General features: G+C 31.3%; 1 protein-coding gene across 1 annotated transcript in view; it reads right to left on the bottom strand.

The window, feature by feature from the left end:
* Positions 1-245: 245 nt before the first annotated feature.
* Positions 246-13,073, bottom strand: part of LOC106467645 (POU domain protein 2-like) — a 53,148-nt gene continuing 40,320 nt past the window's right edge. The window contains exons 4-9 of the mRNA XM_022396632.1: positions 12,367-12,609; positions 11,479-11,550; positions 10,486-10,659; positions 9,905-10,120; positions 5,399-5,519; positions 246-5,154 (exon numbers count right to left, since the gene is read on the bottom strand). Of these exons, the coding sequence (XP_022252340.1) occupies positions 4,463-5,154; positions 5,399-5,519; positions 9,905-10,120; positions 10,486-10,659; positions 11,479-11,550; positions 12,367-12,609 (1,518 nt within the window). The 3' untranslated portion in view covers positions 246-4,462. The remainder of the gene's footprint in view (positions 5,155-5,398; positions 5,520-9,904; positions 10,121-10,485; positions 10,660-11,478; positions 11,551-12,366; positions 12,610-13,073) is intronic.

The following is a 13,073-nucleotide window of genomic DNA, read 5'->3' as shown; positions in this document are numbered from 1 at the left end:
AATGTTTCAAATGATTCTTTATATTGCAAAATTGTACCTTGAACACTTGGAAGTGCTTCTGTACTTTTTTAGGGGTCGAATTATTTACTGTAGACCAGTGTGAGTATATTTAATAGTCGTTTAAATTCAGTTATTAATTAAATAAAGTGCAATGTACATGTTTGATAAGTTTTAACTTCTAACAAACAAACTCGAATCACGAAAACAATCTGAAAAATACGTAGTTAAATGTAAAATAAACTGAGTTATCAGGTAGAAATCTGCCTTCAATTTATTGCCCTCAAGAAATACAAATTTAACAAAACATAAGCACAATAACAGCCCAACTACAGAATCATCCATTCTATCTTTCTGATATTTTTTTATTCAGGACATATGGGCTACACAATAATGACATGTATGCAAAGTAAACAAAACAATGATTTCTTCTAGAAAGCACAAATGGCATTTAAAGTTCCCCTTCCCATGACATGTAGCTATTTCTTACACTATTACGCTATATATGAGCAGAGGATTCTACTAACAGATGGAATGTTGTTAAACCTATAACAGTGCCACAGGTACCATGTGTAATGCCCAGATTCTAGAATTCCAGAGAAAAATAAGAAAAGGTTAAAGTAATCCTGTGTGATTTTTTTTCATTCAAATTTTAATTTCAAAACTTGTAGGTTTGACTAGGTAGAATACATTAATCATTAGAAGTCTTTTTTTTTGTCTGATCTATTTGATATACATACCTACCATTTTTTTATGGTGTAGATTCAATTCAACATGCACTAGCAGCCCATTTTTAAAAAAAATCTGTTTAGTATACATACCATTATTTATGGTTTTGTTTTGACACATTATAAACAGCAACTTTCAGTGTTCTGCTGTCACTACTAAACTCCTAAACATATTGCTGCCAACAGCAGATACAGAAATAATGAAAAAACATCATTAAAAATAATAAAGGAATTAAAAATCCCTGAATTTGATGGCTGAGGTAGACCCAGCAGATGGAGGAGATAACTATGATGCTATGCTTAGACAATACTGTATGTAACATAATATTGATCTGAGTCTTAAAATACAAGTATCAAGTTTTCTCTTCCACCATTAATATACATAGCATAAAGAATTTGTCAATACAATTTTTCATCTGCCTAAATTTATATTCCTTCTAAATTTCTGTACACAGCTCAAATACTAATTGTATGTATGATAAGAAAAATATACAAGTCTTGAGACAACCTGTTGATGAAGAGAGTTTGAACAATAAACAGTGTTCTTTCTAATATCTAGCTCTAACCTAAAAAGGCTGCACTAAGTCTCAAGGGTTACACATAGAGAACCTGGCACTTCGGAATATGGTGTAGTTTGGGATAGGCCTCTAAGTGTAGTCCCCAATGACTCCATAGTGCTGAATTTGCTTAAAATGGGAGGGAGAAAGAGAGGTAGAGAGAGTGACATTTTTTTAAGAATCTAGAGTGGATATGAAGATTGTGTTAGAAGAAACCATATCAAACACTTCAAAACTTTTCAACACTTGCATGAAACATAAGGGAACCTGAACTGCAGGAAGATTTACGAAGGGCAGGCTAGCTTAGCTTTATATACAAAGTTCAAATATATAAGTATCATGTATGTATATACTGTGTCATGTTTCACAGTATATCAGCAGGCTTACTTTCTAATGGGCATTTTTACAGTTTTAAATGCCTATTACACTATTTTTGAGTGAAAAAAGTTATTTTTAATAAAACCACATAACCATAAGGTATGAGCCAGGCCCAAAGACGATCACAGGCAGCTTGAATAATATACATGCACACAAATGGAATCTATACTAACATAACAAAACTCCCTCCTCATATACCACATCACCAACTTATATGTATACATTATATCAAGTCATCAGTAAATTTCATGGTCATTAGAGAGAAAACAGGAAAAAATACACTAATTTTGATTTGTAGAAGCTTGAGGTAGACTCTAGAACCCAATTCTCAGTGACTTAGGCTGTGCATTTAAAACAACCATCACCAATCAACTGTCCATCTCTGTTCATAGGAAGATACAACCAGGTATACTCCCATTGTAGTAAAGCACCTATTCCAACAAGTCATTTACTACTCATTTCTGGCATAGAATAACTACACATATATATGAGTGCTGTGACTGATGACATTGTAATCTTAACCAGCCAGGTTTCAGACCCATATCAATGTGGGATAAAACAATGTTACGCCAAAATAGAATATTTTTCCTCTCCCTCATTCTCTGGGATTTGATACCTGGCTCTTATAACCTGAGATATTGCATTCTCTTTAGGAACCATGACCAAGCACCACAAGGAAGGCTTTAAGACACTTCAAAACCCCTGATATTGTTGTCCCTCCTATGTAGAAGTAAGATGCTATAATATTACCTGGTACAAACAAACTTGTCAACAAAAAGTTAGGTATGCTTTTCACACTGCAGAGAAGCAATAAAAGATAGTATCAAACTTTTAAAAACAAACCATTGCACTTTATGTGGATAACAGTAGTTAAGTTTTCTAGTTGCAAAGTGTTTTACAATGTACCATATAATAATGTAATATTTTGATTTTGTTTGCTACTAATAAAGGGACAGTTTGAGATCTTTTTTTTTCCCTCAAAATAACACAAGTTAAGATAATGGATACATTGTTTATATATATATAATAAAATTTCTTCCCTGCACTAATGAGGTATGTGAAGAACATTTAAATGTTTATATTTAATGTGATAGAAGTTATGTTAAAGTATTCACAGTATTATCTAGGTACAAAGACAACTATTAGGCAACATGTTTGATAAGAAACACCACACATGGAATTATACAGTGCAAGAAAAAACAACAAACCTTCTTGCCATTCCAAGTTATATGAAACTCTTTCTAGTTATCAAAAACATTAAAAGGTAACCATTTACTGGAGGTCAGTATATGCTAATGTATGTATTGTAAACTTATTCATTCTTTTTCCTTTTTCAAAATTAACTGGCATTTGTATCAGAATGATAATTAAAAAACACTGCAACATGTCTATTATTAACTAACTTCTATAATCTTAATATACATCAATATTAAAACCCTGAGATGTTACAACTCAAAAATAATGATATATCTTTGATCTTTGCTACCACAAATAGCTTTCAACTAATTACCACCAGAAAACAATGTAATGAAAAAACAGGTTTAGACAAATTAATTTCAGTTCCCTGAACTAAATAATAGCACTCAGTAACATTCCTTTTCGACTAAAGACACACACCCTCTTCTGACTACAAGCATCAACCTATCAGACAAGGACAAATTTAAAAGTACATATAGACGAAAAATGGTGCACAAGACAAAAATTACTATGTTTATCTTATGTACTACACCTACGTGGGGATTTCTTTGACTGTATAAAAATCATTACTATCTAAACCTATAACCCCATTGAAAACATATGTCTCAGTAATGACTTATGTACAAACAATGACAAAAACATTATGTTGAATAAACTGTAATAAAATAACAAGTGTCACAATATAACAATGTATTGTTTCCATGTCTATGCAGATCATGAAAGAGGGTTCCATAATAATAGATATACTTCAATGTCAGTTTTACCCTTTAAAAATTAGCTTAAGCTTGTTTTTCTAACAGCTTATAACAATACAAAACAAAGCATCAAAAACATTACATCACAATCACAAAAAGTTTTGTCTGGGTACATACAACAATTTAAAACATTAAGATATATTGATTTAGTTACAGTTCCATTTCATCCACTGATAAAAAACAGAAAAGAAAAAATAAAAGATTAAAAAAACTACTAACTATGAGGTACTAGTAGCAATTATTCCTTGACAATTTTAAATTCAAATTGTGATAGATACTTTAAAATATTCCAAGTTTCTATATGTGATTGAGTTCCTACAGAAAAACACATACATATGTTTTGTTTTGAAGCCCAGAGTTGAAGGGAGTCAGCCATTATAGTTGTAGATTTGTGAGTTACAAAATGCAAACTAAGCCATCCTTTTAGTCTGAAACTGTTGGTGTAATAACATAAAGTGTTCCCTGAGTCATAGCAGAATTCAGGTGTTTCTCTAGCACAGTCTGACACTGAGGTATTTAGTTATGATGTACTTTCATGTACAAAATGATTCGAGGTATGTTGTTGTTAGATGGTTTCCATTACTGCTGGAGCCACTACCCATCTTCTTGATATATGTTTTTGTTGTGTGTGTGTATATATATATATATCTATATATATATATATATTATATATGTACCCGTTTAAAATTCATTAACATGGAAAAACCTTTCCCAGTGAGGCTCTGTCATGATCACTTTCCTTTAGGAACTATAGTATGGCAAAAATTCAAGAAAACAACTGTCTGCTCTCAGTTCACTTCATGCTACTAACAATCTGAAAGGTAGTTCTCCTATCTAACATACAATCTATCTATTCTGTTTTGATTGCAGGTGCCACTGTAACAACAGGATTAGCTAGTATCATGCTTCGAGCACTGGGATGAGTCATGGCAATTGAGGTAGCAGGTTGAGCAGAGCTTATAGGTGTTAGGGCAGGAAGAACACCACTCATGACTGATGGTGTTGATGTGACACCATGGGAAGAGCCAGCAGAGGTTGACCCTGATGATACACCAAGAGACGCAGCTGCAGCAGCAACAGCCATAGAAATACTCGTTGGGGTTAGAGATGAGGTTGGAAATGGGCCAACCATTGAAGTTGGTGGATTTATCCTTTTTTCTTTTTGACGACGGTTGCAAAACCACACACGAACTACTTCTTTCTCCATAGCCAGTGACTCAGCAAGCATGGTTATTTCTTCTGATGTTGGTTTGGGCATTTGGTTAAAGGCTCTCTCTAACATTACCCGCACATTGGTTTCAATGCTGGTTCTTTTCTTACGCTTCTTTCCAATAACATCTGGTGTGGCGTGAGCATTGGTGAAAGAGGCTGGATTATTAAGAGTAGCATCAGCATCCTCCAGCCAACGCTGAAGAAGTGGTTTCAGTTTACACATATTTTTGAAACTGAGGTTAAGTGCTTCAAACCGGGATATGGTAGTTTGACTAAAATCATTTCCATACAACTTTCCCATAGCCAGACCAACATCTCCTTGAGTAAAGCCTAGACATGAAAATAGGTCAAACAGAAAACATGAATGAATCAAGAAGAAAATGCAATAAACTTTCAAGTATCTTTTATAAATGTTTATATTAACTAATGTTTGCAATTATAACATTTTAAAAGAAATATTAGTTATACTATTATTAAACAAAAACTTTTATGTAACTTTTTCTGAATTTTATCATCTTAAACGTAAGAAAATATAACGATAAATTAGAAAAGATTATAAGCATTGTCTTCCTACCCAGTTTGATCCTTCTTTGTTTAAAGGTCTTGGCAAACTGTTCTAACTCCTCTAAATCTGAAATTTCCTCGGGACTGGGTTCAGCTGCTCGGGCTTTAACTTGTGGGACCACAGGTACATTCTAGAATACACAAGAAATATGAGTATTTTGTGTATAATATGTGTTAACTCAATTTTACAGAATCAACAGAATCACAGTAAAAAAAGTTACTGAAATTTACTTATCTATATCAAGTATTTAGCTCACACTGATAAATAAAATATTGCATCAACCACAAAAAGTATAAAATATTATAAATCTTTAACAATATTGAAGAGTGGTATTGGCCTGAAGCCTATTCATTATTAAAAATAACTTTAGTTGTATAGTATTTCTGTTCAGCATTGTCAGTGTCATTAACAACCATGTTTCAAATATTTTGTTCATTTGATTTATATTTTCTTGATCTGTTGTTGCAATTTATTGCAACAAAATATTACATTTTCTTACCTGGTTAGTACACTGTGAACATGTGAAGAAAATGAATGAGTAGACACAATGATGTCCCTTATTTGGCACTTCTGTTTTCAACATAAATGTTAATAATGACAATGGGAGTTTGATTTACTTATCATATAAATCTGTGGTTGGGACTGAGTACATCAGATTGGTTAATAGGGACACAAAATATTAATTACCCATATCTCACAAATGGACATTTCATGAGATGGGATTGATTTGCATCAAATGGGCCCCTGAGGCAGTTGCCTCAGTTACCCCACCTATATATGCCACTGTAGGTGCAGTATGAGCATGCTGCTATGGGAATGGATGTCAAAATAGAAGCAGAAGATTCACATGATGTCAGATGCATTATGAGTATATCGACAGAAAGGTCACTCTAGACACTACAGAAATGGATAATAAGTAAATGAAGTGTCAGTTACATATTCAGGTGTGAACATGCTATTAAGAAAGAATGAAACATTTTGATGCTTGGTGTTAGAAGTGTGTATTTATTGTAATTTACACTTGAAGACAACAAATTTAATCAAGCATCTCACAACAAGAACATTTACTAACATTTTCTTATGTACAATCAAGCACATTTACAGCAAACACATATACACCACAACTACAGCCATAACAACCATTCTGTAAGACAACAGGTGACCAACTATAAATAGCATGTTTCTATGTATACAATTAAAATTAAAAGGAATACAATGTTAAAATCATTACACAATAAACAGTTATTAAAACAGGGACTTGCCCCCAAAAGACTACATATGTTTCAGTGTTCTATGACTCTATCTTCAGAAGTAATGGTTGAGGTATAGGTTGAGGTATTTATGTAGATATTGTATTAAACTAAGAAGCTGATCCAGGTCTAGGAATAATAAACCACTAGACAGATGTTTTGTAACTCTGGGTAGTTTAAGCCTAGATGGCGTTACAGGAATGTAAATGATCATGTGGGTATATAAGTCCCAACCATACCACAACTGTTACTCCTGAAGATGGTGTCATAGAACACCAAAACATATGTAGAATCTATTTAGGGCAAGTCCCTACTTTAATAACTATTTATTGTGTAATGAATTTATCATTGTATTAATTTTATTTTTATATATAGATGTTTTACACAAGTGTCGTTTTAAATTATTTAACATGTTTCATTAGTACACCTTGGTCAATACCTATACAATTAACATGTATAAAACAAAAAAAAATGCAAAGAACTCATTTCAGATGCTAAAGCAGAAATTATTAAAACAGTGGATTTCATTGATAGAAATGCATTGTGGCAGACAATTCAACATAATGCAGTTGACGTTTAAGTACAATTTGAAAGGATCAAGAAGCAATTTTAAGTGATTATGAAAGTTACAATGACATAAAGTGAAAAATATGCATTTTAATGCAAATTTAGTACCTGATTACTATTTAGGTACCTACTGCATTACATACTGAAAAATCTCTCAACTCGAATTTCATACATTTTCATGCAATTTATTGCTATTATCTAATAACTTTAATAAAAACAAACAAAACACAGGCCATACCGTAATTATCATTTACAGATTCATGTTCATAGCAGTTATGACTAATCACGCTTATAGTGACGAATACATAGCAGTTCCTAAAGCTTCATTATAACTGTACTTGACTAAGTAAAGATAACTGTTTGTTAACAGTTACATACTATAATAAATTTCACTGACAGAATGATTTGCATTATATTATTTTACTGTATTACAATAGCAAGAACTTGGATAAACCCTTTTTCTTCAGCTGTTCCAAACACACAATTATGATAAAACTACCGAATCTCTTATACAGTTAATTTCTTTGTTTCTTGTAATCTTGAACTAATTATTAAGTTATTAATTTTTTTCCATGACATACTTGAGTGAGATCAAAGCTGATTATTTGAAATAAATTACCAGTGTTAACACCTGAAAGATGTGAAACTGAAACATGGATTGTTTAATTTACATGAAGTGAGTATATAATTTTTTGATTTTTGTACTAAATCATCTTTTTTGATTTAAGAAATATGGTGTTGAAATGTGATATATATATTTGCAATTATGTGATTCAAACTTGGCCAATAGACATTCTTAACACAGTTTTTATTGGTTTAGATTAGTTAAACCAGGGATATTTGAGGATGAAAAAATAAAGCTAGCTTAACATAGAAATATTTCCTTAAGTAAATTATACACATACAAATAGATTAAACATAAAACTTCACTGAATCAAGGAAAAATGCACAAATGTTTTAATATTATTATATAACATTTTATGCTAATTAATGTTTTTTGTTAGCTTTAAGATAATGTTAGTTGGTTGAATTTAAGTATATTTTATGTGAATCTGTGGCAGAAGATGAGAGAATTTTAATTAATTGGAATCAGAAAATGTTATTAAATGAAACATTTCTATAAATGTAAATAAAATCTTGACCTAAATCTCCAGAACATAACTTTATTAGCTCAATATTTTGCTATTACAGCTCCTGAAGAAGCTGTAACAGAGAAATATTGAGCTAATAAAGTTACATTTTTGAGATATAGGTCTTGATCTTATTTACAGAAATGTCTCATAGTAAACTCCAGCTTGCATTATACAAAGTTAAGAATAATAAGTTATTAAATGAAAATGTAAACTGAGTTGTTAATGAGTTACTTTAATGGTTTAGTGTTCAAATATTTTAATCTCTAAGTTTAAAAATGAGAATTAAAATTAAAATATCTATATTTTATATGATTGTTTGTCTGTATTTAAGCACCAAGCTACACAATGGGTATCAAAACCCATTTCTAGCGTTATAAGTCCGCAGACTTACCACTATGCCACTGGGGGGGGGGTATTTTATATGAACCTGAAGCAGTATAACTCAGTGACAAATGGTTAATCAAATGATAGATTGGGCTTCATATTTATTTTTAATATTTTAAACAGCTAGTTTGTTGAATTATGCAGAGGAATAAATAATTAACTTCATTGCTACATATTTTTCAAACTCTATATAAATATAGATTCACTGAGGTGAGTAAAAGACAACACACAACACTGTGCATATAAAATATGCTTGATCATTAGAAGAAGCCTACTCTTGTTCTTTCAATTTTCCTTCGTACAGGATTACTGATAATGGGTTGGATTCCCTGAAAATAGTTTAACTCAGTGGCAAGTGTTGTGCTGAATTATAGATTGAGTTTCATATTTACCTTTAGTTTTTTACACGACATAGTTGGTTGCGATCAAAGTTGATTATTTTAAAAAAATCATCAGTTTTAACACATGAAAGATCTGAAACTGAAGCATGTGTTGTATTGTTTTTATTAATCCATATCAATTATGTGAGTAATGTGTGAATCTCAAAAGAACTATTTTGAAAAATCAGTAAACAACAGTAAGCTCATATGCTTTTGGAAACTTACTGTAAATTGTTCACAAGGGCACAAAATTGCCATAAATAAAATATGGATATATATATATATATACAAGTGTAATGTCTGTTCAAAATTTAAGTTATAATCCTAGCTCTATCAGTGTTGTAATTTCATACATTTTTAAAAATACTGTACATTTTTCACATTTTTGTCAATATTTTGTTCAATTCCTTTCCCAAAATGACTAAAGAGTGATATAGTAATACATACATTGGTATTAGACCTATCTCAAAATATCTTGTGTAATAATGCATTATTAGTAACAAGTGTTTTTTTAGTGTATGTAGGAATGAGTTTAGGGTTGTCTATATGGTGAGGTGTCTATGCCTGTTTGCCCTTTTCTTCATATTACTGAACTGATGGAAATTGCTGAATCAATTTCTTATGAACAAGGTTTTTCAATGGTTCCATTTCTTCTTGTAATGGTTTGAGGTTTGATATATGGTAAATTGGCACAAATTTTATCCTGTTTTTTGTTTTTCTTTCTTTTCATTAATGTACCCTGGTAATTCTGAGATGATAGAGCATGAACACTTTGTATCCATAAATTGAATAAACACAAACCTTAGGCTGGGATGAGGAATGAGATGAGGTGCTTTGAGGTTGCTGATGCTGCTGTGGTTGGGAAGGATGAGAATTATGTTGCAATTGTTGTAGGTGTTGTTGGGCAGCAGCAGCTGCTGCTGCTACCTGTGGAGATAACACCCCTTGAGGGAGAGAGACAGCAGCTTGGCTTGCCTGCAGTTGTAGATTCTGTAAAGACTGCTGCATCAAAAGTCCCTACACAATAAAATGTAGTGAATGTTACAAGTTTCACATTTCCTGACTTTCCAAGTATTACTACAATCATTATCACTTCTTATTAAATACATATACATGTATGTGTGTCTGGGTTTATCACTATTTTAAAGCTTAGATATATTTTTAAATAGCAATTGTGCAAAAAACTAATTCATGTAACTAAATATTTAAAAAATAAAAACATCTTAGTTCTTTGTTTTTGTTATCTACTTGATCATTGCTTGAGTGAACAATTTTTTTTATTAAGTTTTATTGTATTAAATCAGTACTAATGTGAAATCAAGTGCAACATGTGTATCAGAATCAATCTTTACAGTGGAATTAGAAACTGTCAACTTACATACCTGATTTTGGAGGAAGAACTGAGCTTGTATATTGGCAGACAGCTGACCAGGTTGAAGGAATACAAACTGACCCATGTTCTGCAGACTCTGTTGGTGTTGCTGAAGCTGCTGCTGAAGTTGTTGAAGATTCTGTGGATTAAGCTGTAGACCAGGCAAGCCTGATGTCACCGGGATCTACATTAAGTAATAAAAACATTTAGCATCTTTTAATCTTGAAAATGACTCTTTCATGTCAAAATTTGTGTTGATCTTTAAAATACTTTTAAATTCTCATGAAACATCATGTTTTAACCTAGGAAATGCTGTTTTCATGCTAAAACTTGTTTTGATCATTCATGTGCTGTTCTCATTAAACATTTATAATATATCAATCTTAGAAGTAATGTTCATGCTAAAACTTTTTTAACTTTAAAAGTAATATTTTTATGTAACATCCATAATACTGTTTTTCTTTAGTACTGTTTAATATTCAAAATATGCTAAATTGCAATCTTTGAAACCATATGAAGCCAAAAATAATAATGAGCTCACTTTTTAAACTGTATAATAGATAAGGCTTTATAATCTCCTTATAAGCTTGTCACCATATCGTCTACTCTACATTTGGGGAACTCATGACAGAGATTAAGGAATGTACACTGTATGAACTAGAGTTATGACCTATGGAACGTCTTGTTTACCTTATTTTCTGGTGATTTTACCTCTGTATATTTTCCTAGTAATTTTTGTCTGTGTTATTATGCAGTAATAATTAGATACACATTATCATACCTATTATTTCTTTATGATAATCTTCTACTTACTGCTGCTTTGACAAATGAAGATATAATGACACTTAGTAATCCAAATTAGTATAATGTATAGAAAAATAATTTTAACTTTGCAAGAACAAACCTGAATTTCATGAGACTTATGGGATATAACATATATGACTGTGTAAAAATTTTTAAATATTATGACTTGAACTGCCTTCATTCATTATGCTTAACTGACCTTTCCCATCTGAAACTGTTGTGCCAGTCCTGCCTGCATTAACATTGACTGTTGAGTAGGAGCAACCATTAGCTGGATAACAAACAGAAAGTTTAACGATTACATATTGTTAAAATAATATAACTCAGATAATCATGCAATTATTTCAACTCACTGCACAATAGTAAGACAAAAAAGAGTGCTTATTTCAGGTTAGTGGGCTATGAATTTAACATGCAAGATGGTGATTAATTAACTTGGCAAGAAAAGAAAAAAGACAAATTATACATGTGAGAAAAGAAGAAAAACTGTATTTGGTGGCTTCAAATTAATGCCTTTTAGATTTTCATTTAACAAGCTGGAATGTTTTATATATTCTTATTAGCTTATCTTCCAGTTAGATTATTTGTTTTCATAATGAGATCACAAATATATTTGTAGGGTCAGAGTTAGGAGAAGAACAAGGCTTAAATATTTCTTTACAGATAAAATGAAGAATACTTAAGGACTTTAATTTCAATGAGCTACAAACTTGACTTTCATTGTATTTCATAAACAGACTTATCATTTATGGATTTGATTTGCTAATTAAAGTCTTTCTTTGGCATCTCTGATTGTTACACACATTAGGCCAACTATACTTATTGCTTTCATCTCATTTTCTTGCGTTACTAATGGGCCTCTTCTGGTTATGTATTGCAAACTTCAATGTTGTTAACTCCAAAATATATAGTTTTTCAGGACTTAAAAAGTCAATGTAAATGCTTATTGTAAGGAATCTATTTACAAAAAGCTATTTAAATTTATCAGGATAATATTTACAAAACAATAACTTTAAAACTTGTCAAATGTATCAAACTTGTCCATTTTAAAAACATGCAATTTGTAAAAACAAGTGTATATTGTTACCTGGTTTAATGACAGCTGTCCAGCAGCTGCTGCAGCAGCTGCCAAAGCGGCTGCTGTTGTGGTGGTGACCACTGAAGCAGGAGAAAGTGTATTAGCTGAAACTACTGTGGGCAGTTGGGAGAATGTATTAGTATGAGAGGTAGATACTGCTGTTTTATGTGTCTGACCATTGGACATGCGTTTACCTCTATTGACCTGACTTGAATGGACTGTGGCATCAATTGGTTCATCATCATCCATGGCCTGTAAAAACAAAGCAAACATAAACCTCTAGTAGTTCTTGAATAGGATAGAATAATTTTATACATAGAAATTTCAGATGAGTCAAATATGATAACAATTTGTGAGACATACAAAATTATGAAGTGTTTGGAAGCAAAGTAAATAAGTAAGACTACTGATACAATATTTAAGTAGTAACATAGCATTTATAAAGCTTTAAAGTATTCAAGGTAATACCATAATATATGAGAAAAATATGAGGTATGTAAACCTTTAATTAAGGTGAGATATAAAAGTTTTTTCAAATAAGTAACATTAGTTTTGTATACACAAATTTAGAATTTATTAGCCTCCAATAGACATGTGCAATATACGTAGTTCCTACCTATAATGAGTAATAGGTTCATGTTGTAACGAATTTGTTATTATATATTTATTTCAATATCAACGTTTGTTTAGATTAAGTTTATATTTTAAAACATGCA

This window comes from Limulus polyphemus, unplaced genomic scaffold (assembly GCF_000517525.1).
Source record: "Limulus polyphemus unplaced genomic scaffold, Limulus_polyphemus-2.1.2 Scaffold82, whole genome shotgun sequence".
NCBI lineage: Eukaryota > Metazoa > Arthropoda > Merostomata > Xiphosura > Limulidae > Limulus > Limulus polyphemus.
This window is presented reverse-complemented; position numbering and strand designations above follow the sequence as displayed.